Source organism: Alligator mississippiensis, chromosome 15 (assembly GCF_030867095.1).
Source record: "Alligator mississippiensis isolate rAllMis1 chromosome 15, rAllMis1, whole genome shotgun sequence".
In the NCBI taxonomy this organism is placed as follows: domain Eukaryota; kingdom Metazoa; phylum Chordata; order Crocodylia; family Alligatoridae; genus Alligator; species Alligator mississippiensis.
Window position 1 is genome coordinate 8,725,688 of NC_081838.1, and position 27,653 is coordinate 8,753,340.

A 27,653-nucleotide genomic window follows, 5' to 3' on the forward strand; every position below is an offset into this window, starting at 1 on the left:
GTCCTGCTGCAAGAAGTGGTCAAGATACCTTGTAGGTGCCACCCATGTGGCTGCAGCGGAAACCCCCACTCTGTAGCAATCTGACTAGGGGGTAAAATCCCTTCTTGCCCACAGCTTTGGTGTCAGCCTGACAGTGAGTGGAAGGGCCAGGGACTTGTGACTTGCTGTTACCAGAAATCAGCCTACCCTTCTTGAAGTCCCCAAACTTGACTGCAGCCAATTTAAGGAAAATGGATCTGTCTGTAAAAAGGAGGAATCCCCGAGCTCACAAGACATGCTGAAACTGAGCTGCAGGGAAGTGTAGGTCCAGGACAAAGCAGAGCAGCGCCTCCTGCTGCCTGAGGGAGAGCATGGCTCAGACCTGCCTGCCACTGCAGCCTCCCTCCCACCTGAGCCAAGTGGTGCCTGCTGCCCAGCCCCTGCCTGCTTCAGGCTGCTCCATGAGCACCAGGGATCCTGGTTCTTTGAAACTAAAATCCACATTTTTCCATTTTTAAAGCATGGAAAAATGTGGATTTTGGGCCAAGGGTGGGTGGAAACACAGGAGCAAAGAGCCACTGCTGCAGTAGCAAAAAAATACTGTACAACAGATGAGTTTTGGGAAAGTTTAGTTATTTTTTTACTGTCAGTGTTAACTAAAAAAAACCCACCACAAACTGTATTTTTTTTTTCTCTTTACTGACAAGCAAACTTTTTACTCTTTCATACTGTTTCTTGGGTGGACATTGCTGCTACTATACAGTAACAACATTATAATGAATATATGTTGCTACTCTACATTAGCAGCACTGTCCACCCAAGAAACATCGTGAGACAGTAAAAAGTTTGCTCATCATAGATATACACACGGTTAATGGTTTATTTATTTCACTGACAACTAAAAGTTGGGTTTTTTGTGCATGTACACCATATATTATTTTTACTGACACTCGGCAGACATGAAGGGAAGGGTTTTTTTGTCCCCTTTAGAACTAGCTGGAACAGCTGCCGTAGCCCTGGCAGCCCCCTGTAACCTCCGCTTCCCTACTAAAGTTAAGTCCAGGCCACTCCCCTGGGTCTAGAAGTGGGTCAAACCTAGCTGATGTACAGGGATTTACCGGGGAGTAGAACAAGGAGCACCCAAACCCCCACTAGCCCCCAGCGAGTGGGAGAACAGACCCATTTCTCAGGGCAAACCGAGCTCAGTATCCCACACCCTAAAGAAAGACGTGAGACACAGCAGATCCATTAACAAAATATCCTCCAGGTTCTATTCACAAGGAAAAGCTCCAGTCCATCTTTTTATTTTTTTTTTTTGAAAAATTTTCCTGACATTACAGAACTAAACGGAAACGTATTAATATTCCACTCGTACATTTCTTGACATCAACAGAAAAAAAAAACCAAAAAAAAAAAACAAAACCACAAACTTGGTGAGCTGAAGGAAAAAAAAAATAAAATAAAATAAAGGAGGGGGGGCGGAAAGCTTACAAAACTAAAGGGATGGATTCTCAGCATTTTAAACAGCTGAACAGAGAGGAATTAAAACGCTGCAATTAAAAAAAAAGAAAAAAAAAGGAAGGATCATGAGTGGATGGGGAAAGCGTGTAGGAACTGAAAATTTACAAACTAGTTAAAACCTGGACTCTGACTGTTTCCAAACTACAGATGGATCATGGTGATGAACAGCAGAAGGGGTAATGAGGGAAGCCTTTGCATTCTCCTAGCTGCTTCCCATTCCACCGGTCTCCGAGGAAAGCCTGCAATAAAACAGAGGCATGACGGCCAGCTCAGTACGAGAGCAAATCAAGGGTTAAAATAGATGGGGAAGCTGATTTTGGGGCAAGGCCCCTACCCCTATCAGTCTGCCCCAGTTTGTGGGGCCTCCATGGCAGAGGCCAGGGGTGCTAGGTGCTGTATGGAGAGGGGCAGCCTGGTTAACCCTCCAGGACATAGACCCCTGTGTGACACTGGGGGTGCACACACCTTGGGGGCACAGATGTGGATGCACTGCCTGCATTGCCTCCCCACTGTGCAGCTCTCCAATGGTTAATTGGTCTCCAGTAGCTGCCCTAGAGCAAGGGGAGCATGGGGGGCTGGATGGGGCCCCACCCCTGCCCAGGGGCAGAAGGACCCTCCCAGGCTCAGTGGACCAGGGTGCCCCAACTCCCAGCCATAGCAGCTTGCCTGGCACTCAAGAGATTGAGGGCATGAGAATGGTGGTGGGGGCTCCCCATGAACCCCCTCACCTTACTAAGGGTGCTTGGCTCCCAGCCACGAGAGGAGCTGGGCCAGCCCAGCTATGGGAAAGAGCCAGGGACAGGGGCTGGGCTGTGGAAGCCAGGCCAGCCGCAACTCCAGGACTCACCCAAAAAAGCAGCCACAAGGCAGGAATTGGACCCAACAGGAATGGACATGTGTGGACACCTTCCCAGCCCAGACAGACCCTCCTCACACCACCCCTCCCTTCCCCCCCAAAATACACATAGGAACAAGATGAGGCACAAGCCAGAGCACCCCATCCCAACCCTGCCTCAGCTCCTCTAGCCATGTCAGGCACCTGGACAAAGGCAGCTGGGACTCACTAGGACTGAAGCCCCAGCTACATTGGGGCAGGGGATCTAGAGCTGCCCTCACCTCTAGACATTTCCCCAAGTAGCTGCTGGACTCCAGACCCTTAAGAGAAGGCCCAAGAGCCACAGCAAGCAGGCTGGAGGGGCAGAAACTGAAGGGTCAGTGCCAGGATGGTTCAGGGTCAGGCCAGGAGACTTGCCTTGGCCTGAAGATGTCAGTAGCAGCAACAACATCGGCAGACCCCCTTGCCTCCCCTCTATAGAAGCCCTCTAAGGATAGGGCTTCCCCTTCAGACCCCAAGGAACATGCCCTGAAAGCCTCGCCAAGCACACAGCTCTGCCCTACTCCAAGTGGGTGAGGGTGGGATGCTAAGAGCAGGGGACTCTGATCCATGGGGGCTTCTGGCAGGGCCCAGGCCTGGGTGGAAGGTGCAGACTCAAGAGCCCCAAACAGGCTGAACTTTCAGCAGCAGCGACCTGTGGGAACAGACTCCCTCCCAGGCCTAGAGTCATTTCCCATGCCAGCCCAGCCAGCCACCTGCCACCCACCATGTCAAGGCACCAGCCCAGGCAGGAGCTGGATCAGGAGGTTAAGTAATTTGCCCAAGGTTACAGAAATCACAGGCCCCAGCCCAAGCCAGGCAGCTGAAGTGAGATTGCCAAGAGCCAATTTTCAGCCCGAGGAGAGGAGGAGGAGAAAGGGAAAGGAAAGGGACTGACCAGGCAGAATCCCAGCCAGCACCAATGGGTCTGGAAAGCCACAGCACAAGATAGGACCCACTGAGCAGGGACCAGCTGTACCCAACATGGACAGAGGGCAACAGCAACAGCTCCACTACTGTAGAAAAGGAGTTTCCAGGAGAGGGGAGGGCTGTACAGGGGGGCTCAGCATCTGAGCCAGCAACTACCACCCCCCCCCCCCCCCCCCCCACCATCCAGGACCAGAGCCCTATGCCACTCCACTGCTAGAGAAAGCCATGTGACCCCCCCACCCCCCATAAAAAAAAAAAAATCCTACTACACTGGCTCCAGAGTCACAACAAAAGCTAGCCAGTTCCAGCCATTCCTTAGCTCAGCACAGTTACCTCTACCCTGCAGAAGCCAGCATGGGGAGGGGTAAGGGCAGCAGCCTAGGCTACATGATATGCCCTGGGCAGAGGAGAGGGGTGAGAAAGAAGGGAATCTCTACCCCACTAGGCTCCTGGGACAGGCCCTGCCCACAGGCCGGGGCCTAAAAGGGGCACATACGAGGGAAGAGGAAGAGCTAGGGGTCACCCCAGCTCCCCGCCCCACCACTGAAGGAAGGAGTCCTACCAGGATGGGTAGGCGCCTGGGGCCCATCTTGGGGCAAAAGAAATGGCTGTGTGCACAAGACTGTCCTGCCACCCAAGGGACTGCAAGATGGCAGCTTCCTGGGCATGCCTGATGGAGCAGACAGGCACCAGCCCTCTAGGGAAGGAGCTTCAGCCCCCCCACCTCCAACTATTCACAAGCCTTTGCCAGGCAACACTAAGCTGGCTTCATCAGGGCACCTGCCTGTATAGCTCCAGCATGAGCACAAGGGCACAGGCAAGAGAAGCCCTGCCCTGGACGCTTCAAGCTTTGCAGAGCTGTTCTGCTTTCCCATGGAGGGCTGCAGGGAGGGGATGGTTCAGGGAGATGGGGAGATGCAGGTTGCACTGGGCAAAGCCTTTACCTGCCACCCTAGGGAGCAAGCACTGTCAGAAGTCTGGATCTAGGAACCGCTGGGTTCCCTGCCACACAGAGCCCAGCAGCTCTTGCTTTTAGTGGCTGCTGAGACCAGTGGGAAGGAGGCAGTTCCCACCATCTCCCACTGGAGCCCCAGCAATGTCTCTCCACACCCAAAAGGGCAGAGGTGGGGGTGATCCCCACAGCTTGGCTCTACCCAGGGTGGGGGTCAGCAAGGGTTGGCAGTGGGTTTTCCCTGTCCCAGGGGGAGAATGCCTGGGCTTCGGCCCTCGCTAGTCAGCACAGAGCAGCGCAGATTCTCACCGTGGCAACTTTATTACAAGTACAGACATCAAAAGTGACAGCAAGGCCCAATAGCCCCTTCCGCGACTCGGCCAAAAAGAAAGATGCAGCGACGCGAGAATCATTTATTCGATACAGTTCCCCCCCCTCCCCAAGCTTTCGTCTTCGGGCAGCAAGGCAAACAAGCTACTAAAAGCAACGGCTAGGACTATATAAATCGAGAAGGAATTAAAAGACAGATCACTAGGCTCCAGGACTGGTTAGAATACTTTGTTTGAGCGTCTCTTGACTCACTGAAGCTCACCAGCAAGACAGAAAGAGACAGAAAGAGAGAACCACTCCGTTCTAAAAAAAAAAAAAAAAAAATCACAAGCTCACTTCTGAAGTAAGAAATAAAAAAAGAAAGAAAAAAGAAAAAAAAAGGCTCTTCCAGTCTCCTCTACGGGATCCCCACGCTGACACCAATCTGCTGTTCCGCTAAGTCACAAGCAGACACTCAGTAAGGAGAGAATCTCTGCTTTTCCGCTTTCAGTTTGTTAGTAACACAGGGCACAGCTGAGGTGGTGGAGGCACCCTTAGCAGCAGACACAACATTTAGAGCCAGGAGAGGGACGGGTTTCATGCCAAGCAGACTGGAGACACAAGGGGCGGTCGGAAGAGGGTTGGGGAGACTGGAGGGTGCGTCGGAGACCCCCGCGGTGGCGAGCGAGGGGGTGGTGGTGGAGGAGGAAGAAGAAGAAGGGGTGGAGGGTTGAGAGAGGTTGATGCTGAGGTGATCAGGGATCGTGACGGAGGCTGTCTGGGAGGAGGGTTTAGCGCTTTCTAAACTGTAACAGAGGAAAAAAGGAACAAAAGAACGGGTGGGTGGATGGGCACAGCACAGAAAAGCAAAGGACAAACAGCTTCAAAAAAAATTGCCTAGCTTTGACAACGTGGGGAGCGGGGCTGGCCACGGCACGACCTCAGCTGAGCCAGCACCCTGCTACGCCCCCACCCGCCCCAGCGCCCCAGAAACTGGGACTGAAGACTGCTCTATTTATTCAAAGTGTTCTCAAAAAGGCAGCAAGAAGTCGGCCAGGTTTACAACTGGGAGCTCAGCACGGCAGCTACGCCGAGGCACTGCAGCGTTAACTCCACGTGTGCTAGTTACACTGAGGTTACAGGCCCTGTGCCTTGTGTGGATTGTCAGGGCAGCCTTACCAAGCTACACTCTTGTTTGCTAGCTGAGCAAGCCTGGAGGCCCGTTTCAAGTAAAAAGATGCCTCCAAGTACTTTCAGGACTGGTCTGGTCTCTACAGTCCAATGGTCACAGCTTCGGGCCTCAGCTATGGTAATGCTGGTCAGCAGAGTAAAGGCAGAGGCATTTGGATAGATTAAGAGCATAAAACAGGCAAGTTAAACTAGGGTTGGTCGCAACAAGTTGTATTTCCCCTGGTTGTGTTTGTGGACAGTAAGCAGGACTGTCCCCAGCAGGTCAGAGCCCTGTGCACGACAGGGCAGGGAAGGGGGCCACACTGGCCCCCTGACTCTGCCACCTCCCAGCTACCTGGGTGCTCTATCATATTTGGGGGATACGAGCACTGCAGGACACCAGCTAGGCCTGCAATGTAGCATCATGGCCCCTGGAACTCATCTGAATTTTCCTGGTCAGACATCAAGAATGCACTTACCCTTGCCTACCTTGTTTAGTGAGGGCTATTTCAATAGGCTGCTGCCCCCTCTGCTTTACAAGCTAGCTCTTTGACCCCTGTCCTCCTGTTACCCAAAACTGGACTATTTCTACCTGCAGCATACAAGCTAGGGCCATGGCCTCAACCTGATCAACAGGGCACCTGCAAGTAGGTTGCTGCCTTTCACTGCAAATGCTGCTGATTTGGGAGGTAGAGCACTATGGTTTTCCTCATCCAGGGGAATGTGTGTCAAGGTAGCAAGAATCTCCTCCAAGCTAGGATCAAAAGCCTGGCCAGTGTTGCGGTCAGCCCACCCACTGTCACCAACTAAGCCAGGACCCAGGCTACAGTCCACAGAAGCCCAGGAAGAGCCAGGGGCTGGATGGACACTGCCAGAAGTCATCACTTCAAGCCTGCGGGCAAGAAGCCTCAAAGCTAGGCTCCAACGCTGCCCAGCCAAGCACAAGCCTGCGTTGCGGCAGGACTCCACTGCAGCAGGCTGCGTGGTGGGCAAGGAGCCAGCCAGGCACGCCCCAAAGAGCTGACCTCACCAGCGAAAGGGATGCGTTGCGCCTTATGAGATCACCTGCTCGCCTAGCAAGCTGCGGACAGCACAGCGCAGGGGGAAGGACATGGCTGGGGAGCCTACAGCAGCCTGCTGCAGCGTGGGTGCCCGCCCACCCAACTGCAGAGCTCAGCAGAGAGCTCATACCTGCTGCGAGCTTGCAATTCATCATGTGCCTCTCCCCATAGGCAGAGTTTAGGGGTTTGGGGGCTGCTATGCAAGGAGGTTGGACTCCACAGCAATACTAGTCCCTGGTCTCCGTTCTCAGCATTGCTGCCGGCCACCCCTCAGGATCCCCCCCGTCAAGCAGCAGGTTGCTTTAAATCAGCCAGGTCTATCCTGACTGGAAGCCTTCTCATAGCCCCAGAAGCTTCATTCTGCCCTAAATTAGACCTCAGCCCTATTTATTAGCTAGGAGGCTGGTTCTCAACATTTTAAGATTTATGGGACCCCTTGGAAAAAGCATTAGCTCTTGGTTTTCACTCAGTTTTTTGCCTACAGAAAAAGAGAAGTTTGTCACAGAACTCTGACCACAAGAAACATGGGTGTTTTCATCCCTCTGGACTCTTCTCTCAACCCCCTGGGTGCATCTTGGGAATCCCTTTGCACACCTAGCAATACTGACATTGAGAGACACCCCTGAACAGCATTTACAGCACCCCAAGGTGCCACGGCACCCTGATTGAATCACCGAGCTAGGAGGACATGGCTCTAGTGAACAGCTTTCCTGCAGTGCTCCATGAAAAAGCACCAGCTCATCCTAGCCCCCTTGATTCAAATCTTCAATCCCATTTGCTTAGCAGTGCCCCAAAAGGCAGTTCCACTGTTGGGAGCAGGGGGCTGAAGCAGGTGGGTAGGTTAAGGGGTGGGGAAAAAAAAAAAAAGAACAAAAAAAAAAAACCAAGCCAAAACACAAAAAACAGTATGGGGAGGGCCAGGGAAAAGCTCATCCCATTTCCACTCTTAAATACAAGGAAGCAAGTGACTGCTGTGAGCTACAGTGCAGCTGGGCGAGCTGCCTAGAGACTTCAATGCTGCCCTAGTTTTGGCTGCTGCGCCCACTAGTGCACCCCACCCCCCTTCCCCCTCCCACCACATGCACTCCCTCCGGCTACTCGGAGACTTACCTGACATTAATTAGATACTGGGCCAGGCTAATGCTGGCTGCAGATCCAGTTATGGTAACCTGCCTGTCAGTAGATCCTTCCACTGGATTGGCAATTTTGATCTGTGCCCCAGACATCTGACGGATCTCATTGATTTTGGCGCCTTGACGCCCGATGATGCAGCCAATCAGCTATGGGAGAGAACATCCCTAGTTAGAAATGGGCGCAATGCAGTCCAAGCCACCCCCATGAGAAGCATGAGAGCTTCAGGCTCACTGCCCACCTCCCGGTAGCCTCAACTTACACCCAGGGAGATGCTACTCAGCAGGGAAACTGAGGCACTGTCAAAGCCTTATTCTGGGGTTTCCAAGAGACATGCACCATGTCTTGAGCACCACCTGGTACTCCACGGAAGACAAACCCAGCTACTAAAAGCTGATGCCACATGACTGCAGGGCAGCTGGGCTGAACCTACTAGGCTACAGAGGGAACAGTCAATCAACATGATTACCCTGGACACCAAAAAGGAAGGGCATGTTCCCAAATCATTGTGTGCGTAGGTAACATGTGCTGTTCCCTCACTTGAGGGCATCAAAAGAGCTTGAAGGTCAGGCAGGCTGATGGGGCCTATTTATTTTGGAATCCAGAAGCAGCTGCCAGACTGAACTCTGCATCTCTCAGCCCTCACCCTTGCAGCCTGGGGTGGGGGAAATACTCACATCATTTGGAATGGTGAGTTCATGAGAAGTAGTTTGAGCAGAGGCATCCAAACCTGCTGAAAGACAGAGAGAGAGCAGGACATGCTCAGTGCAATGCGGTGGGGGCCGCAGGCAGATGTAGAGCAGACCAGTCGAACCAGCATTTGCCGCTGGCGTCATTGCTGAGGTTTTTACACAGAAGGAAGGGGGTGGAAGGGGTGGGAAGAGCAAGCAGTGAGAGGTTACTCAACCCCCGCATGAGTCCCCAGCCCCCATCACACTCCTGGTCCCAGAGGTCTGCCCCCTCAGGCTCTTCCTTCCGGTCAGGACAGTCCCAGAGCAGTGCACCGTTACTGCGTGGGCTCCGGCCAGTGCCCAATGGAACCAGAACACTTGATTGCCAGCATTGGAAGCTTGAAGCCACCCTTATCCCAACCTGAGGACCCCAGCAGGGCACCACTATAATGCCAGCCACTCAGGTGAGCCGTGTGTCCTTCGCCTGCTCAGCATGTACAGACGAGGCCAAGCATGCCCTCGCCAGGGTGCCCCCCCCAGCCGCTCCCCGTTTGACACCGATGAGGCTAGGAGAGTTGAAACCAAGCTGCAGTTAGCTGTTGCCCTTTGCTACATGGCACTGGGGGAGCTGCCTTCCTAGTTGCAGGGAAGTCTTGCTCGCTGCCCTGGAAAGCAACAGTTGGCCAACAAGACGAGATGCAATGGGCCTTCTACTGAAGTGTCCGGCTGCGCTCATCAAGCCTAGCAGCTCCTTCAGAACAGCTGTCTCCCAGCCCACCCTCATGCCCTTCTTCCCACTTCAGCTCTAATAGATTTGGCCATCTTGAGCCCCCTTGCTTTCTGGAGGGATTAAAACACCAACTGATTGTGTCAAAAGCTTCTGCTCTCCACTGCAGATTCCAGCTGCCTCCATCCAGGCGGGTACAGTCAAGCCAGTCAGTACCTAAAGCCCTCTGCCCCCACCCTGCCACCCCTCATTGCACATAGCTGGCAGCATCTGACAGGACCCGCAGACTGTGTTCAGTATTAATACACAATAGAATACTACAGATTTTGTTTTTTTAATCATTACCCCAATAGCCTTTCACTTCTGGAGAGCTGGAGTCAATGCCTGTTAAGATACAAGTGAAAATGAGTTTGGTGGTCTCGACCCTATGGCCCTAAAATGGATAGTCAGCTACATTTATTAAACTCTACAGCGAATTTGGCACAAGTCAAACAGTCGCCTGCTCAGGACTGGAATAGCCGGAGGGGAGAGAGAGGGGGCTGCAGGTCAGGAGCTCGAGGTGCATTGGCAGAGCTGTGGAGGATGGGGTGAAGGACAGAAGCATGAAGATCCTGCCTGGTTTATACGTCTAAAGCCCTCAGCTGCCCACCCGGACTGGCGCTGGCGGCGACGGGGGCCCCCCCCCCGGCGCCACGACACAAGCGTTACCTGATGCGGGGTTTGTTTGGTTTGGTTAAAAGACACCTAAGTGAAGATGATGCCATGAGGCTGCGTTACAGAGAAGCCAAGCAGCGGTTCCCGGGCTGGGTTTTGGCCCACGCTAGCTTACAGAAGGAATAGCCGAGTGTCCATACCACTGAATCCAGTGTTGCCATGAGACATTGGAAAGTGTGACTGTTGCATTGCCAACTGGTGCAGCTTGGTCAGCTGGAGGAGAGAGAGAAAGAAGAGGGCTGACGTTAGGTAGGTGGGGACTCAGGGTACACCTAGGAATCAAGAGCATTTCAGAGAGACCCTGCAGTGGCATGCGAAGGAGACACCCCCCTCCCCCACCCCCCCAGGAAGGAAGTGGTGGGGGGGGGGGGAGGGGAGGGAAGGGAAGAGGGCAAACAGGAGAGAGCCAGGTAAGCAGCCCCCTTCCCAGAGGAGTGGGGGTGAAGAAGAGAAAAGCGCTAGGGTGAGAGCCAAACCTGGTGCCCAGGAGAGAGTGAGGGCAGCTGCATAGTGCTCAGAAGGCTCAGGACAGAAGCAAACAGGCAAGGGGAAAGGGGTAGAGAGAGGCTCAAGGCTGGGGTGGAAGGGGGGGGGGGCTGTCAAGCATCCACAAGGTAGAGGAAGGTCATGAGGGGAGACCAGGATGGAATTGGGTTCTGTTCTCTAATCAGAGCAATTCCTAAGCCAGTCTAGCCATCTCTTGCCTCACCTAGCATCAAAACCCCTCCCTCACTGCTCTAGCTTGCCACGAGCAGAGATGAGCTTCTGACTAGCCCTGCCCTCAAAAATCACCAGCCTCTGCACCTACAGGTATGAGCGGGGGTGATGGGTGTATAGCCAGCCAGGACAGCCCTGGAGCATCCTACAGCCCAGTAAGAGCCAGGGTCAGCTCTGGAGTCATTCCCCCTTCCACAAGCAACCTGAAACTTTTATGCCGCATCTGGTACCACTGCTAGAGCACGTGGCCCTGTTCCTGCTTCTGCCGGCAATACCGGGGTCTGCACCCCAAGAACCCCAATGACAGCGAGCCATGTTTTGTTCTGCTTCCTCTTTCATGGGCTTTGCTTCCTAGCAGCTTGGAAAGGGGAGGGGGCAGCCTGAGCTTCTGTAAAAGGGCCAGCTCAGGGAGTGTGTGCATGTGTCCTGGGAGACAGCTGGAAGAATCTGATCTTATGACTGGCTACAGGAAGGGCTAAGGGTCAAAGGGCCCTGTCCTGGTTTCAGTGACTAGATTGGATTTGGGACCAAAGCTGACAGCTAGCTGAGAAAAGCCCCGAGAAAATTTTGGAAGGGAGAAGGGGATTTCAAGACAAGAAGTGTAAATAAAAATTAAATTAAAAAACCAAACCAAAAAAAAAACAAAAACAAAAAAAAACTTACATCTGGCTGTGGAATGGCATACTGTCCTTGAATGGTATAGGCCTACAAAAGGAGGAAAACAGTCCTAATTAAAACCATCGGACAGTCACCCAGTGACAGACAGATTTCAACTAGCCAGGAAGCCAGAGAGCCAAGGTGGAGAGCTCTCGGGGGCAAGGGGGCTGCAATGCTCCAACAGGACGGATCTATGGGAGGGGATGGCTGCCTGTGTTGGCCTTAACATGGAAATAAAAGGAGGGGGCAGGGGTTGAAAATTGAGTGTGTGATGTTTCCCTCCCCCACAAGAGCGGCAGACAAGAGGTTGGTCTCCTGATGAAGATGTATGGTGTGCAGTGGAGTCAGACAGCGGTTTTAACCCTGTGCACGCCCCCGCCCACCCACCCCCCAGGACAGCTTGGCTCCGCCCACCCCCTCTTCCAGGTCACTGGATGTGGCTTTTAGATCCCCATCAACCCCTCGCTGCATCTCTGTGCCCACCTGCCCCCCGCTTTGCCCATGCACACCTGCCAGCCCCTGCAGTCCACTCCAACTCTCTCCCTGCTCCACACACCTATGAAACTGCACTGGACAACCTACTGCTGCTGAAGGCAATGCTGGGAGCTGGCTAACCAAGCTAGTCAATGCAACAAGGCAAAACACCTGACCTGCTGCTTCCATGTCTTGATTAAAGTGGGACAAAAAAATCAGACTTCAGGTTCCTAAAGAAGCTACCCAGAGTGGGTCAGCTGCTGTATGGAGACTGGCTGGCTAGGGGGGAGGCAGGAATGGGACAGGGGAGAAGGGGAAGTGGGGGAAGGGGGTGGCCTTGGGTTTCAGAGCCTCTCACTTCTAGGTCACCAGGAGACTTGCACGTGGTACCATGCAGTGGCTGCAGGGGAGGTGGGGAGGGGGGGGGGGAAAAGGAGATGGGGAGGGGGGGGAAAAACATGGGGGAGGGCTTGATGCAGGTCCCAGCGGACAGGAGTCCGCAGCACAAAAAAAAAAAAAAAAAAAAGAAAAAAAAAAAGAAGCCACCGCCACAGGCTGTTGGGGGCGGGGGGTTGCCACCCTTGCTGGCAGTCTCAGAGAGGCCAAGGATTGAGCGGGCCATGGAGACTGAACTCCCCTCTCACCTCTTGAGGTGGTCCCTCCAGGTCAGAGTTGAGGCACATTGATGGGGCGGTGTGGGGGTAGCTTGCACTGCCGCTGCTGTACCTGTCCTGTGGATAAATTAGAGGACTTCAGTCTCCAGGGCTGTCAATCCCAAACCTTCCGCTAACACCCAAGGCACGTAGACATCGCTCTGCTGTGGAGGGCTGGCCCTGGGTTGACAGGACCCACCAGCAAGCGCAGCACTGCCGCCAACTCGCTGCCAAGGCAGCCCCAGCGGCCATATGGTGCTGGCTGCGGCACAGGGAAGGAAGGGGGCAGGGAGGGAGTATGTGGCCATGGACAAACCTGCTCCTCACTGCTCTAGCCATTGGGCAGCCTACCTCAGACCCCAAGGAGTTAACCTCTGGTGACAGGCCTCTGCTTGGAAGCCAGCGATCACAGTGCTCCCTAGTCCCTTCCCCACAGGCCATTGCGCTAGCAAGGAGCTGTGTGACAAGCTGTCCAAGTCTGAGTGGGGGCAGGGGTCAGGGAGGGGGAGAGGGAAGGAGCAAGTGAGGCAAGGAACTAGAACGAGACAGATCCGTTCCAGACAAGGGGGAGAGTTGCGGGCTGAGGGAACAGCAGGCCAGGCCAGGATGCACGGCCAAGTCACCTCTTGCTCTGAGCAGGAGGTCTTCCTTAGACCCACTCAGCAGCTGCTACCATCTCCCTGGTTTGGCTACGGTTTGCCAGAGTCCTCTAGTCTCATGGCACTGCTATGTCCCAGCTCCCACTCTGAGTGAAGAAGAGGCCCATGGCAACACGGTAGTGTCTTAGCAGCTATGGGCTGTGATCCTGTCCCCAAGTAAGCATCAAGGTAGGGCCCAGAGGCAAGCAGCTCAGTCCTGCAAGCATCATAAGCTGTGGCAAGGAATGCCAGGGGCTCCCTAAGCCACCTCCTGGCCAGGGCTCTATGGGGTTTGTCCTGCATGGAGCTACATAGGTGGCATCCCTGCCAGATAAGAGCTGCCTGCCCAGAACCACTCAGCATGACAGACATCACAGGAGTCAGACCAGCTGAGGCTGCAGTCTTGTACCTGTAACCAGCAAGACACCATTTCATGGCTATAGGGAGCACCTGGCTACACTATTCTATGCCATGGGCTGGCTAACGCCATCACCCATCCTGCCTTGGGGATGCTAGGAGGTGGCGCTGCACTGCTCTTTGTTCACGCGCATCAGTTTGGTCCAGAAGCCGCTGGAGCCCTAGGGGGCTGGTGCCTTCCCCACTCAGAAGCCCAGCCCTTCAGTCAGAGCTCTCCCCTGCAGTCCCACCAGCTATACCTGCAACCCCCTGGCTGCTGTGGGGAAACAGGCACCGACTATCCAGCTTGCCACTCCACAAGCACCCTACCCCAACAGCCTACATGGGCCTTACAGAAGGTGCCCCTCTGCACTCAACACCTTGCTGAAGGGGTCTTCCTCCTCCCCCAACAACGACTAGCCTCACGTGACCTCTCCCCCCGCCCCGCAATCAGCTTTCAGCGCCTACTGGAAGTGAAGAGTCTGCTGCATGTTTGGAGCAGCCTCCGGCCAAACTGACCAAAGCAGCGGAGGGAGCTCTATGCTGGCTGGGCAGGCAGCACGGGTGACGGGCATGCACGGTGGGCTGATGTGTGCTGGCGGTGTTGCCTCCTCTCCCCCCACCCTGCCCTGTGCCTGGCAAGCAAAGGAGCAGCCTTACCTGCCCGCCTGCAAAGATGACTGGAGAGCTGGATGGCTTGGGTCGGTAGGGGATGGTGACACCCTTCGGGGGAGACTGCAGTACAGGAGCCAGAGAAGAGAGAGGTTAGATGCCAGAGCCTAGAAGTCCTTTGCCGCAAAAGGACACATTCACTAGTGGCTCTACAGGCCACAGTGAGGCTTCTCTCCCAGCCAGCTCTCTAAAAGAGCTATAAAAATAGATGCCAACAGGCTCAGGCAGCTAAGACTGCGTGCTAACATTTCAAGAGCTGCAAAGGGCAAATCAGCTTCTCCGCCTTCCAGGCACAGTGCCCAAAGTGCGCCACATGCTCAGAGGGGAACAGGGAGCTGGCAGGGGTATTTCACACCGAGATGGGCATAGGCCCGAGGACACTTCTTGGAGGATACTGGAGCCAGATTTGGAGCAGGAGGTGCTACTGCCTGGCAGCCAGGTTTTCCCAGTCTTGATCTAAATCTTCCAGGTTAACCCCAAGCCAATCTCCTTCCAGGCCCCTCCACCCCCTACAAGGCCTTGGGCTTCATCTTGATCCAGTTCCTCACAGGCTTGGCCCAAGGCAGAGGTTTATACACTGGAAAACAGCTGGCTACAGAGTCCAGCACAACAGGAATGGCATCTGCCTTTCCTCACCAAGCTCAAGCAGGTCTTGTCACTTTGCGAGCTGACCTGTACCTACTTGCCCAACCGCTGCCCCCAGCCCAGAGCTAGCAGGGAACTTACCTCCAGCATGACCACGCAGATCTGCTTGACGCACTCAATGATGGACTGGGGTATCCCAGCAATAGTGATGGCTCTCTCAGTTGAATTGGGCAGCATGTCTCCTGCCACTTGGACCTGTGCCCCCGTGCTCTTAAAGTTTAGGAGTAAAAATAGTGCATCAGGCATGCCAGGCAGAATGACCACAGCCTCTGTTCTAAGTGGCAGGTTCTGCTTTGCACACCCCCTGCCCCATCACAGCCTCAAAAAGAAATAAAGATGCCTAATCCCAGGTGGAAATAAATTTGGTCATTGGGAACCCAGGGCCAGGAAAAGCAGGACCTAGAGTTCAGCTTTTCCTTCCAGCACAAGAGAATCTCTACAGAGCAAAACCATGTGGGGTTAATCTGCCAGCATCCATGGGACAGCCATGGCACATGCCTTTCTACACAGAGTGACTTGCAAACCTTAATCCTCACATTCCTGCATCCCCACCCCTGGGGAAAAAAGGAAGGCAGGGGTTGGGTTTCATTACCTCCAGGCACTCAAGCAAGTGACAGATCCAGGAGGTGGAACCCAGGAGTCCCAACCACTTGCACCAATCCAGCTGGGGGGACTGGGGAAAATCATGGACTGTGCCTGACTACGCCATGCCTGGCTCCAGACATAGCGCCCGTCTCAGTTTCACAAGCACTAAAAATACAAGCTGCTTTCTTAAAAAGCAGCATGATGCCACAGCTCTGCTATGCTTCCTCCAACCCTTGGTGCTGCAGCTGGGGAAGGTCAGAGGCCTGCTCTGCCGCTGTTCAACTGCAGTAGCTGCTCTCAGAGCAGCTGCTCGCCCTCTCCCAAGAAACACCACCCAGCCCCCCACCCCATCACAGACCTCTCTTATCTCTTTGATCTTGCAACCTCCTTTTCCGATGAGGGAGCCACACTGGCTGGCAGGTACCACAAGCCGCAGAGTGACTGGGGGCCTGCTTGCAGCTGTGCTGTTGGTCATGGAGCTGCTGATGTCCTGCAACAAGAGGTGGCATTCAGGAGAAACCCCTGGGAACAGCCTGCCTACTATAGCCAGAGCCCAGCAGTGAGACACAGGACAAGTATGACCCAGAACATTTTGGGAATAAGACGTGGGAGTTACGTTACAGCGTTGAGGACAGAAAGGCGTTTTTCCCCCTCCATGCCAACAGGGGTATGGTTCCCCAAAGTACTTCAGCTGACAGATCTCTACCAGAAACATGGAGATCCCAACCAGTCGCATGGGGTACTGCTTCAGATGGGTGAACTACTGCAGGAATCATTCTGGCTTTCTTACCTTGTTCTGCCTGAGGCAATACCTGGCACAGAGGCCACTGCCAGCAGCAGCTGCCTTCCAAGATGGCAGAGCCACCCTGCCACTGCTAGACTGTCCTGTTACAAGCTCCTAGCTGGGAACACCATCCTCCAGGGTCATACGGAGATAGCTAGCAGCAGACCCTGCATGTACAACTAGCTGGATTCATAGAATCGTAGAGAAGTTGGGCTGAAAGGGACATCCTGAGGTCAATATTTAAGTCCAACCCCCTGCCAGAGGCAGGATTCAGGCAGGCTGCAATCAGCTCTCAGCTGTCTGTAGCTGGCAGGGCATTTACCACTTTGAGTAAAACGGGAATACAGTGGCACATGCCTGAAGAGTTAGGGAGGGAATTAATCCATGCAGATATAGATTTAAAAATTCATCATGAAGCCAGCCGCTGGTAAGAGGAAAAAAGAGTCAAGACCACAGTCCATTCCCAGGACTACAGCTATTCTGGATGGAAGCTACGTGGGGGAGGGGAGCTGCAGTGAAGACCGCAGCTCAATCCCCATGGGCTGAAATCCAAAGCCAACTCCAGGTTCAGGCAGTGAAGGGATAGTGCTTGGCTCTGTTTGCGCACCCTAGATGCTGGGCTGAAGACAATCCTGTGGCGTGTTCTTCTCTTGAAGAACACAATCCCCCGAGGCTTCCCATGAGCTACATTTGAGTGTCCAGGAAACTGCTCAGTAGCTCTGTCAGCAGAGCTTCGCAGGCCCATACCAGTAACCCCTGGATGCCTGCACTCCTCAAGGGCAGAGCTAGTCCCAGGGGCGACAGGCTCAGGTTACCAGCACCCTCTTCCCCCCCCCCCAAAAACAGCTCCAGGCTCAGTTCTGCAGTTCAGGCATTGATCTCAAGCTTAAGCTACACTGAGAGTCCGCCTGGCTTTGGCAAAGCTGCCAGAGACTGGGATGTGGTGCTCGCTCCCCTCCAGCAGCCCTCCTGTCTTGCTAGAGGGTGCCAATTCCCTCTGTTCAGATAAGGCCCAGCAAAGCCTTTTGCCTCAAGGCCCAAGTTGAGTGCAGGATGCCAGGAAGGGATCTCACTTCCTCGCAGGACTGCCTGGTACAGTAGGTATGGGGCTGTAGGTGGCTGGATTAAGTTGGAGCCATTGGTCACTCATCCCTGCAACAGTGGATTCTAGCAAAGCTTCACACTTGTCAGTCCCAGAAGGCTGTTCTGATGCCAGATACCCGAGAAGCCGCTCAGGCACCCAGCAGTCGGCATGAGGCCAAGGAGGGAATAAATGCATAATTAGGGGCCAATGCAGCTCACCCAGCTGCAAAGTTTATAGCCCAGGACTGAGCTAGGGGACTGATTCAGCTTGGTCCCTCTGTGCCACAGGCTGGACATGAGCTCACCCCTCTTCCCCCTGGCATAAACACAGCCCCCCATAGGTAAAGCCAACTCTGTGCCCTTCCAGGCAGGCACTCATCATCATTTCCACTGCCCCATAAAAGGCAGGGGGCAGGCACCAAAGCTAAGGTGCATTCTTACCCCTTGTTTCCCCAACATGCCCCTCACCCCAGCAACTGTGGTATGCGATGAGGTCACAAACTAGCTTGTGACATCTCAAGGGGTAGGCATCTTCAGCCATGTGGCAGTCAGCCTGTGGTACAAGCAGCTTCAGCAGGGCATAGGGCAAACAGGGGAAAGAGCAGAAAACAGAGCAGCAAATCAGATAAGGAAAAGGAATTGGACTGGCATTTGAGGATGGTGCAGGGGCCAATGTGTGGCATGGCTGCTAAAGAGACTGCCCCCTTCTCTACAGGATGGGGGCCCACAGATATGGTGCAGAGGCAGCAGTTCTGGCAGGGTGCCAGCCCCTAAAGGGTTAACGCTGCCTGGTCAGCAGCATCATGTCTACAGCACACAGTAGCCGCGATCCCAGAGCCTGCCTGGGAAGGGGCCACGCACCTCTTCCAGTTTGTCAATGATCATCGCAAACGCTTTGAAGATGGCATTGGTGGGGCCGGCAAGAGTGATGATCCGCTCTGGGCAGTTCCCTTCTGAGATATTGATGCGAGCTCCACTCTGGAGGAGGAAAGGACAGAAACATGAGCAGCCAGGCGAGTGGACGGCATCAGTCCTGATAGAACCAACAGGGTCTCTAGATAATGTTACAATGCGATGAAGAGTTTCACTGTGTGAAGTACTCAACACAGGAGAGCCATGAGGCCTGACTGCAATACAAACAAGCAAGCCATTTCATGCTGCAAAGTCCACCCCCCCCCCCGCAGTTCTGCTCTGGGCTGGGAGCAGCCATCTTAGTTTCCATCTGCCAGATCAGCTCTGAGATTGGCCAGGAAGAACTACATTTCCCAGCATGCCTTGCAGCCTACAATGAGCTTGTTTGTTTCCACCCCAACCGCAGTCAGCAAAATCCCGGAGTTCAGAACTCCTTCTAGGGCCCCTAAGTTTTGCTTCTTTTCTGCTGTAACTCAATTTAGGGAGCATCTTAACCCAAATTATGGTCATTTGCTGCCTAGAACCTACCTCTTCACGCATCTTCTTTACAGATTCTCCTTTCTGTGTAGAGAAAGAGAGGGATTGTTACAAACTACCGATTCACAGGGGTTCCAAAGGAAGGAGAACAGGGAGTTACCTAGTCACTCACCTTCCCAATGATGCTTCCAACCTCCTAGAAGGCAAACAAGAAGCACTGGTTAGTGGTTTACAGAGATAAGAGCAAACTGGCAACACCCGTTTCTTCCTTTGCCAAGAAAGAAGTCATCCACCATCTCATTCCACGTGAAACCCGATTAGTAAATGCTGACAGTTCCACAGTTCTCATATCCAAACACCAGCTCACAATGACTACCAGAGTACAGAGTCAAAGCAAGTTCAAAAGCAGTGGTACATTGTACTGGGGAGGAAATGGATTTTCTAGTTAGTCTTTTCTCCCCCCACCCCACCACTGGCTTCCATGATATTCTGAGGTTTAAAGCCTCCCTTCCAAAAAGGTCACAAGATACCAGTGTAACCAGAATAGGCCACATGCCAAAAGTAAATTCCTAGCAGTGAAGAGACTAATGCTTGTATAAACGAGTCAGGCCGAGACACTAGGTCCATTTTATTTAGTAATATTTCAGTTACCACACTTCCGTTTCAGTCCCAGTAAGAGAAGCCGCCCCAGAAAGACACTAATCTGATGGGACCAAAGGTTTCAGAGACATTCACCGTGACCCAATTCCACCCGGGGTACAAAGAAACGATATAGCAGGTACCTTTCCATGCATAAGTAGCCGAATGGTAAGTGTGACATTTAAACCACCTTCAATCACACCGGTGTCCATCTTGAGCTGTGTTCTGTTGAGTCAGGCTTTGTCAGTGGTCAAATCTTTGGTCGCTGGGGGATAGAAACTGCAACAGAAGAGGGGTTGTCTCAAGTCACACTGGAAACACGCACCCAGTCAACGCCTGATCTTTGTTATTTACAACAGCACATGGCATTTCTGGATGTTCCCTTCTCCACAGGGAAGGGCTGGCTATTAATCTGCCTGGGGGGGAGGTCCTCCAACAAGCTGTCAAAACAGCAGACTCCCATTTATGAGGGGTCAACGTTCACCATTTAGGACTTTAAACATACGTAAGGTGTATTCATATGGTGCCAGCAGCTTCCAAACGTGTTCATTTCTATACGAACACTTGCTCAAGCAGGATCTGCTGAACATGCATGACACCACCTGCACTTAGCAGCTAGGCCAACCTCCCTACCCTCTGGCTGCCAGGACCAGAGGTTGTAAAGAGATCAGGTGTCATTTTCCATTCCGGCTCCCTCCCACAGTGCCTGCCAATAGCTTCCGTGGCAGAGCGTCCACCTTCAGAGTGGGCTTTGTCTATGTACAGCCTGCACCGCTGTGAGGGCTAGCCTCAAATTTTAATTCAGATTAAAAAACAGAAAGGCAAGTTTAAAGCCCAACAGCTTTACTGGGCACGCTTCTATTCCAGGCAGAGTGCCTTGTTCCCGTTTGTCTGAATCCACTTTCAGAAGCAGGGCTAATCAGGAAGCTGCATTGCTGATTAACTCCGTGTAGCAACAAGCCCTGGTTTGTTTTAACGTTCACTTAGCTGAGCTGGCTAAAGACCACACAGGCACATACTTTGATCAGTTCGAGTCGCTTTTGGATTGCAGGGATGACCCCAATCACCAGACAACACAAATGTCTGCACAGAGGCTGCCACCAGTTAGTTTTAAAGTTAAGGCAGCAACTAAATTAAGTGTGGGCTAAGCCAACGCAAGCAGGGAGCTGACCGGCATGTCACAGAAAGCACAGTGAGTTGGCAAAAGTTTAACTACAGCAACTTCCAGGAGAAGCAGCAATGACCTGACCCAAGTAGGCGGAGAAGAGTACACTGAAATCCCAAGTTGGAACTTGCCAACTGAGATTGACAGACACACAGCAAGAGCTGGGCATTAAAGGCAGGCTGCAAGGCAGCCTCTTGGGCCACAACAAAAAGCAAGTGACCTCAATGAGCGTTTCTCGCTGCGTTCAGTGCACAGTGCTTTGAAAACAGCCGTGGGCTCTCTCGAGGTTCAGGTGGCATTCCTACGCACTACTTTGGGAAACGCTCCCACAGATCTTACAATCTCTGGGCGAGCTAGCTGCAAAGCCAAGAGAATAAACCCAGGAGCTCAAACTCCTCTCGTTTAGACTACACAAAACTTTCCCCCACTTTTTTTGGGGGGGGAAGGGGGGACGGGGTAAGAGCCTCGTATACCATCTCCCACTTCATAAAAATAAAGGGGTATTTTCCCCCCCTAATTAAATCCCTACAAGTTGAGTCCCAGTCCGTTCCAAGTAACACAAGTACTCTTCTCACCCCCCCCGCAAACTAAACTTTTCATAACATTTTATTTATTTTTTAAACCAAAGAATTGAGTCTAAACAACATGAACAGCGTCCCGTCTCCCCCCCAACCAAAAAAGCCAGAAACACCCAAACAACCCAAAAATGGGGGGGGGGGGGGGAAATCAAAACAACCAGTAAAAGATAAAAACAAAAACAAAACAACAACAAAAAAAACTTGAAGATTTGGAAGAAAAAAAATTTCTTGAGGGGGAAAAAGCTCTTCCAACAGCTCTTGGGCAAGAGCGGATGAGCCGTGCTGGTGATCGATGATTGGAGATACAAGCCCTAACAAGATGGTTATTGGGGGGGGCTTTTCTTTGCAGCCCCCCCCCCCCAAAGTATCTCCACTGCCGCACTTGAGGCCCCGAAAAGCCGCTGGCATCGCCCCCCCCCGTCCCCAACACCGACACACACACACACACAAAAAAAAATCAATATATGATTTTTTTTTTTTTTTAGTATCCCTTCGCCACGTGCGGGCCCTAATCCTTTTAATTAATTTATAAAAAATATGTTCCCGTCGCCTGTTTCCCCCCCCCAAAAAAAGTCCTGCGTCACCTCCGCTTCCTGCGCCCTCGGGGGTCCCTCCCTCCCCCGTTGGGTTTTTCCGCCGCGAGGCGGGGGGGTCCCGTCCCCCCCCGCCGCCATGTGACGCAGCGCCCCCCCCGCCCCCCCCAGGCCTGCTCCTCCCGCCGCCGCCTGGCTGCGCAGCAGCGCCGCGGCCCCTCCCCCCGCCGCGCGCCGCGCCCGCCCTCCGACTAGGCCGCACTAGGCCGCGGGCGCAGCCTGGGGCTCGCGTGATGGCGGCGTCGGGCGGGGAGCGCGGGGGGCGGGGCGCGCGCAGCTACGCGAGGCCGGGGATGCGGGGGGGGGGAGGGAAACTAAAGGGGGTGGGGGATGAGGGGGCAACTTACCGGGCGGGCGGGCGGACGGGCCGCTCGGGGACGGGGGAGCGGGAGGAGGGAGGGCGGGAGAGCGGGGCGGGCGGGCGCGGGGCTCCGGGGTGGGCGGAGGGAGGGAGGAGGGGCCCCTCAGCGGGGGGGGAGGAGCGGGGGAGGGAGAGAGCCGGGGCGGGCGGGCGGGAGGCGGCGGCGGGAGGAGGGCGGAGGGGCTGCGGCTGCTGCTCCTGCTGCGGCGGCCTCGGCGGGTCTGGGAGGGGGAGGCGAAGAGCGGGGCGATTTCAACCCCGCCCTGACCCGGAAGCGGACCCCACCGCACCACTGAGGCGAGCCGGGCAGAGCGTCGCCGCGCGGGCCGTCATAGAGTGCGCGGGAGCAGCCCGTGGCTTCCGGGGGATAGAGCGGCGCCAGAGGGCGGCGGGGAGGGCGGCGCGCGCGGCCGCCCCCTGCAGGAGCAGCGCGGCCAGGCCGCCGCGTGGTGGGGCAGGGAGGCGGGGTACAATGGAGGCTGCAAAGAGGAGGCAGATCTCAGGCGGGGCGGGAGCAGGAGCAGTGGGCTCAGCGGAGCGGGGGTTGGATATTAGGGGGAAGTTTCTGACTAGGAAGGTGGGGGAGCATTGGGACAGGCTGCCTGGAGAGGAAGTTGCTGAGGAGGGGCAGAGGGAACTGGGCTGGTTGAGTGTGCAGAGGAGGAGGGGGAGTTGAAAGGCAGGCTGAGGGGGGGTTGCAGAGGGGATGGAGCTGGGTTGTGGGGGCAGGTGATAGAGGGAGCGATGGGCTCATGTTGCAGCAAGGAAAGTTGAGGTTGGATGTTAGGAAAAAACTTTCTCACTAGGAGGGTGGTGAAGCAGCACCCCGAGAGGTGGTGGAGTCTCTATCCTTGGAGGTTTTTAAGACCCAGCCTTGGCTGAGATGATGTAGTTGGGGTTGGACTAGATGTGACCCCCCCCGAGGTGCCCTCCGGCCCTCCTGTGATTCGGAGTGGGGAGGGCAAGGGCAAGGGAAGGAGAAGCGGAGAGAGCGGGTGCAGCAGGGCAGTGGCAGGAGGAGGAAAGGGGAGCGGTGATTCTCAGCCGGGGCCCCCAGAGATCCTTTCAGGGGTGCAGCCGCATCAGCGTAGCCCAGCGTGATTCATAAGAGAAACCTGGGGAGATTTCCAACAGAAATCCCCAGTTGTGGCTTGCCACAGGGCTGCACCTCTGGGATCTTTCCCATTTTCTGCAAGTGGAAAAGAAGGGCTGGTGTTTGCCGAGGGGGCTGCGAGTCCATCCAGGGGGACCTCGAGTCCACAGAAAGTTGAGGACCACTGAAGTAGAGAGAAAGTCACAGGAGTGGGATGGAGGAGGCCACGAGCAAGGCAGAATCACAGAGAAGTGGGGCTGGCAGGGACTAGTCGCGTCTAATCCAGCTCCTTGCCTGAGGAAGAATCCGCCTGGTCCAAACCATCCCGTGCAATCCAGACTCTAAACAAAACGGCCGTCAATCCTGACCCGACACAAACCCAACGCCCAAGCCTGCCACCGGGAAAGTGCTTCTGTAAAGTGTTGTCAGTATATCCTCAAATCCATATGATGATGATGTGCTCCAGGGTGGGGAAGCCAGAGGGACAAGTCACTACGCACAGGACCACAGCCCCAAAGCCAGCTGTCAAGTGTGAAGAGTCACGGCCTCACCCCTGCCCCAAACTCACAAGATCAACTGAAAAAATCATTTAGGTTCTTAAAGTGCAATAGGTGTGCCTTCTCCTCTTTGCCTCCTGCTTTATGAACTCCAGGAGTTGCATTTGCCACCTTTTCCATGCCGTCACAAGGCAGGAAACATATTTTTTCGGTCCGTCAGAGCTGAGAGTCTTTTCATCACACAACTCCAGAACCGGGGCAGGGGCAGGTTAAGAAAAAACACCAAATATAACAAGTACAATAAAATCCCAAGGGCCAGCACCATTAGATGCCTCAGTCCTCAAAGATTCTAGTAAAGATCCCAAAGCACAAATGTACTCTCTTGAGAGAGCAATCTAGTGCTTGGTGGCTGCAACGAGAAGGGGTTATTTTCATATTTTATGTTTTTTAATTTTTTAATTTTCTGTATTCCAACCCAAATTTGCCAAATCAAATTCCAAATCTGAGAGTCAGTCCAGAATCATTAAATGGCCCTGTTACCAGCAAACATCCTCCACCCTGCTCTGGGACTTCAGATATTTCCAAATCCTTTGGGGTGCTTCCTACTTGCAGGCCCAAGCCTGGAGGCTTGGGGTTCAGATGCCCCCGATTTTTTCTTGCCCTCATCCAGATGGCTGCAGGATAAAGCTAAGGAGGAGTCTCCCCTTTCCATAAAGTGGGCATAAAGACAAGACCTTGATTTATATTAGTTTCATATTGAGCCATTGGTTTTTGCTGTGAACTGGGAGAGGACCGGATGTAAGCGTGAGAGGCACAAGTAGCTTGAAGGAGAGGGGAGCTCTGAAGAAAACCCACAGTGCCACCAGCACAGAACACAAAGCATTCAAATGCCAAAAGGCAGGCTCTCCCCCCATCCCCGCAAAAACCCTGCACCTAAGGAAGATAGGCAAGCAGCCAGGCATCCTCAGAGTTCAAAGCAAGCAAGCAGGGGGGTCTCTGAACACGATAAGCTCTTCCATTGATGGTTTGGAGGAAGCAAGATGATTTAAAGTACTGTTACAAAGAGAATCGATTGTTCCCCAGGTCCGCAAGGAGCAAGGAGGGGTGGATATTGGATGCAAGCACAGGACTGGATCTGCTGAAAAAGTGGTAGACTCTCCATCCTTGGAAGCTTTCAAAAGCAAGTCAGGTAAACCCTGGGCTGGTTTAGGCAGGGCTGACCCTGGACTAGATGGGATGTCCCGAGGACCCTGCCAGTCCGACTGCTCCAGAAAGGGGACGGGCCACTGAGCTGGCACCCCGGACACTTGGGTTTTATGCAAGATCTAGTGGATTGAGGTACTTAAGCTGTGTGTATAAACAAGCAGAGCACCTGCCGATACACTGTGGTGCTCTGAGCGGGCTGCTCTGGGAACCCGACACTGCATAGCTATGGCCATGCAGGGCGGTGGGAGAAATGGGAGAGTAGCCAGATTATCTAGGTGGAAAATCAACAGGCCGGCTTTTGTGGTAGCATTCTTGCCCACCCCGTGGGAGATCTGGGTTTGATCCCTGAATGGGATCAAATATATGCCTTATCTCAGGTGGGGGTTGGATGAGATGTAATCCGGAGGTCCCTTCCAACTCTGTGGCTATGACTTGGACACGTCACTGCCTTTGGAGATCTGAGCCAGTGGGCTTGCTCCTAGTCAAGAGTCAGGGATGGAATCCAGAAGTCCCGACAGCCACCCCTTGACCTCGTCTCCTTGCTCCAAGAGTCCTTGGATTGAAATAAGCCTAACGAAGTGCAGACGACTTTTCATCTGACAATGGGTACAATGACAGAAAAAGGGGGAGAAAGTCTGGAGGCTGGTGAATATCAGACTAAATTCCCTTCTAAACAGCCCGTTGCGTGATCAATAGACGGGCATTTTCAAAAGTGCCCAAGTGATTTAGGAGCCCAAATCTCATTTTCACAAGTGGGAGGCATAGCGACAGAATTCCCATGCTACTCAGACCCTTCCGGCCTTGCTTCTCAAAGGCATTAAGGCCTCTATTTGAGCTCAGTGGAAGCAAAGCAAGGCCTGGGTCTAAGCGAGCTTTGAAAATGGGCCTCCGTCAGTGAAGTGCTTCTGAGATGCCCGGTGTCTCCGTCCTTGTTTGTACTCCGCTGGCTGGAAGCCTTTTGATTCTCCGCAGGGGGAAGGGGAAAGCGAGATGCACGCAAACCACCCTAAGGCATGTGACATGGCTGTGGACATGCAAACTCACTGGGCAAACATCCATAAGGCCTTGCATCTGTGTCACTGGAGGGACTGTCAATTTTTTCTGGTGCCAGTCTCCAAACAGGGACAAGTGAAAGTGATGTAAGAACAGGCGCAGCTTAGCTAATCTGCTCTAAATCTCTCAGCTCTGGCCACGCTCCCGCAGGGGAGATGCTCAGTTTCTTAGTTAATTCCAGAATAGAAACGACTTCACTTTTACAAGGCATCCACAATTCCCCAGTGTAGACAAGGTTTGAGCCAACTACAACCTGCATCACAGACCAGCCCTTTCTCCCTCTCCCTGTGCCCTGTGGCTAAACAGAGCCTGTATCTAGGCCAGTCTGAGGTGCATCAGAGCTAAGTGCACTCTGCTTTTCCTTTTAACCCCTTCAGTCCACTGTGGCATCAAAGCCATGTCCACGTCTCCCCTTCTAAATAGAGGAAGGAGAGAGGCAGCACCTTGGTCTGCCTCGTACCCTCTCTTTCAGACCCCATGGCACTGCTTAGACAGGGAAAAAGGGCACTCTGCAAGGTGAAGTCAGAGCCCAGATGTGGATAGACCTGGAGGAGTTTAACACTGGGAGGCTCAGGTTTGTCTGGGTCAGTGAATGTGTCCACCGGGCTATAACACACTCGCTGTCACTGTTTAATAGCAGGGCCCTTTTCCCAGGAGAAGAGGGGAGAACTGCTCAAGGAAAGCAGCCAGCTGACGTGGGAGATGGACCATGACAACGCCAAGACTTTAACTCTTCTCCCTCAGTGATGATGACCCTCATGCCAAGAGCCCTGAGGTCATGGCCTCTCTGTATAATCCAGACTGGGGTGATGCTATCACGGATTAATGGAGGCCTGTGTTACATACTTTATTTTCCAGCTGTTTAAGTTGATCTAATAAAAGATATCAGATTCACTCAAAGAACCTTGTTTGCCTGTGTCCTTAGACCAACACGGCTACAACCTACACCCCTGTGCTACATACTGGCATTGTATGGGTATGTGTATAGTTATTCACAGACAGGTCCCAGTCTGGATACATTTATAGCATCCCATGCACCAGTACAGGCTGGGGCTGACTGTCTGGGCAGCAGCTCTGCAGAAAAGGACCTGGGGGTGACAGTGGACAACAAGCTGAATAGGAGCCAATAGTGTGCCCTTGTTGTGAAGGTTAATGGCATCCTAGGCTGCATTAGTAGGAGTGTTGCTGGCAGATCAAGCGAAGTGAGTATTCTCCTCGGTTTGTCATTGATGAGGATGCATCTCAAGTCCTGTGTTCAGTTTTGGGCCCCCACTACAGAAAGGATGTGAACAAATTATAGATTCATAGATGCTAGGGTCGGAAGGGACCTCAATAGATCATCGAGTCCGACCCCCTGCATAAGCAGGAAAGAGTGCTGGGTCTAGATGACCCCAGCTAGATACTCATCTAACCTCCTCTTGAAGACCCCCAGGGTAGGGGACAGCACTAGAGTATTAGAGAGAGTCCAGTGGAGAACAACAAAAATGTTTCTGGGGCTGGGGCATCATGACCTGTAAGGAGAGGCTGAGGGAACTGGGCTTATTTAATCTGGAGAAAGGAAGGCCAAGGGGGGATTTTAACAGCAGCTTTCAACTACTTGAAGGATGGGTCCAAAAAGGACGGAGCTGGACTGTTTTCAGTGGTGGCAGATGGCAGAACAAGGAGCAACGGGCTCCAGTTGCAGCAAGGGAAGTTGAGGTTGGACATTAGGAAAAACTCACTAGGAGGGTAGTAAA

At 53.5% G+C, this 27,653-nt stretch overlaps 1 protein-coding gene across 16 annotated transcripts; it reads right to left on the reverse strand.

Moving 5' to 3' along the window:
* Nucleotides 1-1,223: 1,223 nt before the first annotated feature.
* Nucleotides 1,224-22,287, reverse strand: PCBP2 (poly(rC) binding protein 2). 16 transcript variants are annotated; one of them, XM_059718815.1, is made up of 15 exons: nt 22,055-22,279; nt 19,515-19,650; nt 18,905-18,928; nt 18,784-18,816; nt 18,205-18,321; nt 15,835-15,966; nt 14,973-15,101; nt 14,235-14,309; nt 12,532-12,618; nt 11,420-11,461; nt 10,180-10,252; nt 9,671-9,709; nt 8,605-8,657; nt 7,907-8,076; nt 1,224-1,739 (listed from the first exon to the last, which is right to left on the reverse strand). In XM_059718815.1, the coding sequence occupies exons 2-15, from the start codon at nt 19,581-19,583 to the stop codon at nt 1,703-1,705; spliced, it is 1,080 nt and encodes a 359-aa protein (XP_059574798.1). In that variant the 5' UTR covers nt 19,584-19,650; nt 22,055-22,279; the 3' UTR covers nt 1,224-1,702. The 16 variants fall into 16 exon arrangements, with proteins under 16 accessions (XP_059574798.1, XP_059574797.1, XP_059574800.1 ...); XM_059718814.1 differs by having other exon boundaries at nt 8,605-8,660; XM_059718804.1 differs by lacking the exon at nt 1,224-1,739 and adding an exon at nt 4,559-5,371 and having other exon boundaries at nt 22,055-22,286.
* Between the last annotated feature and the right edge of the window lie 5,366 nt (nt 22,288-27,653).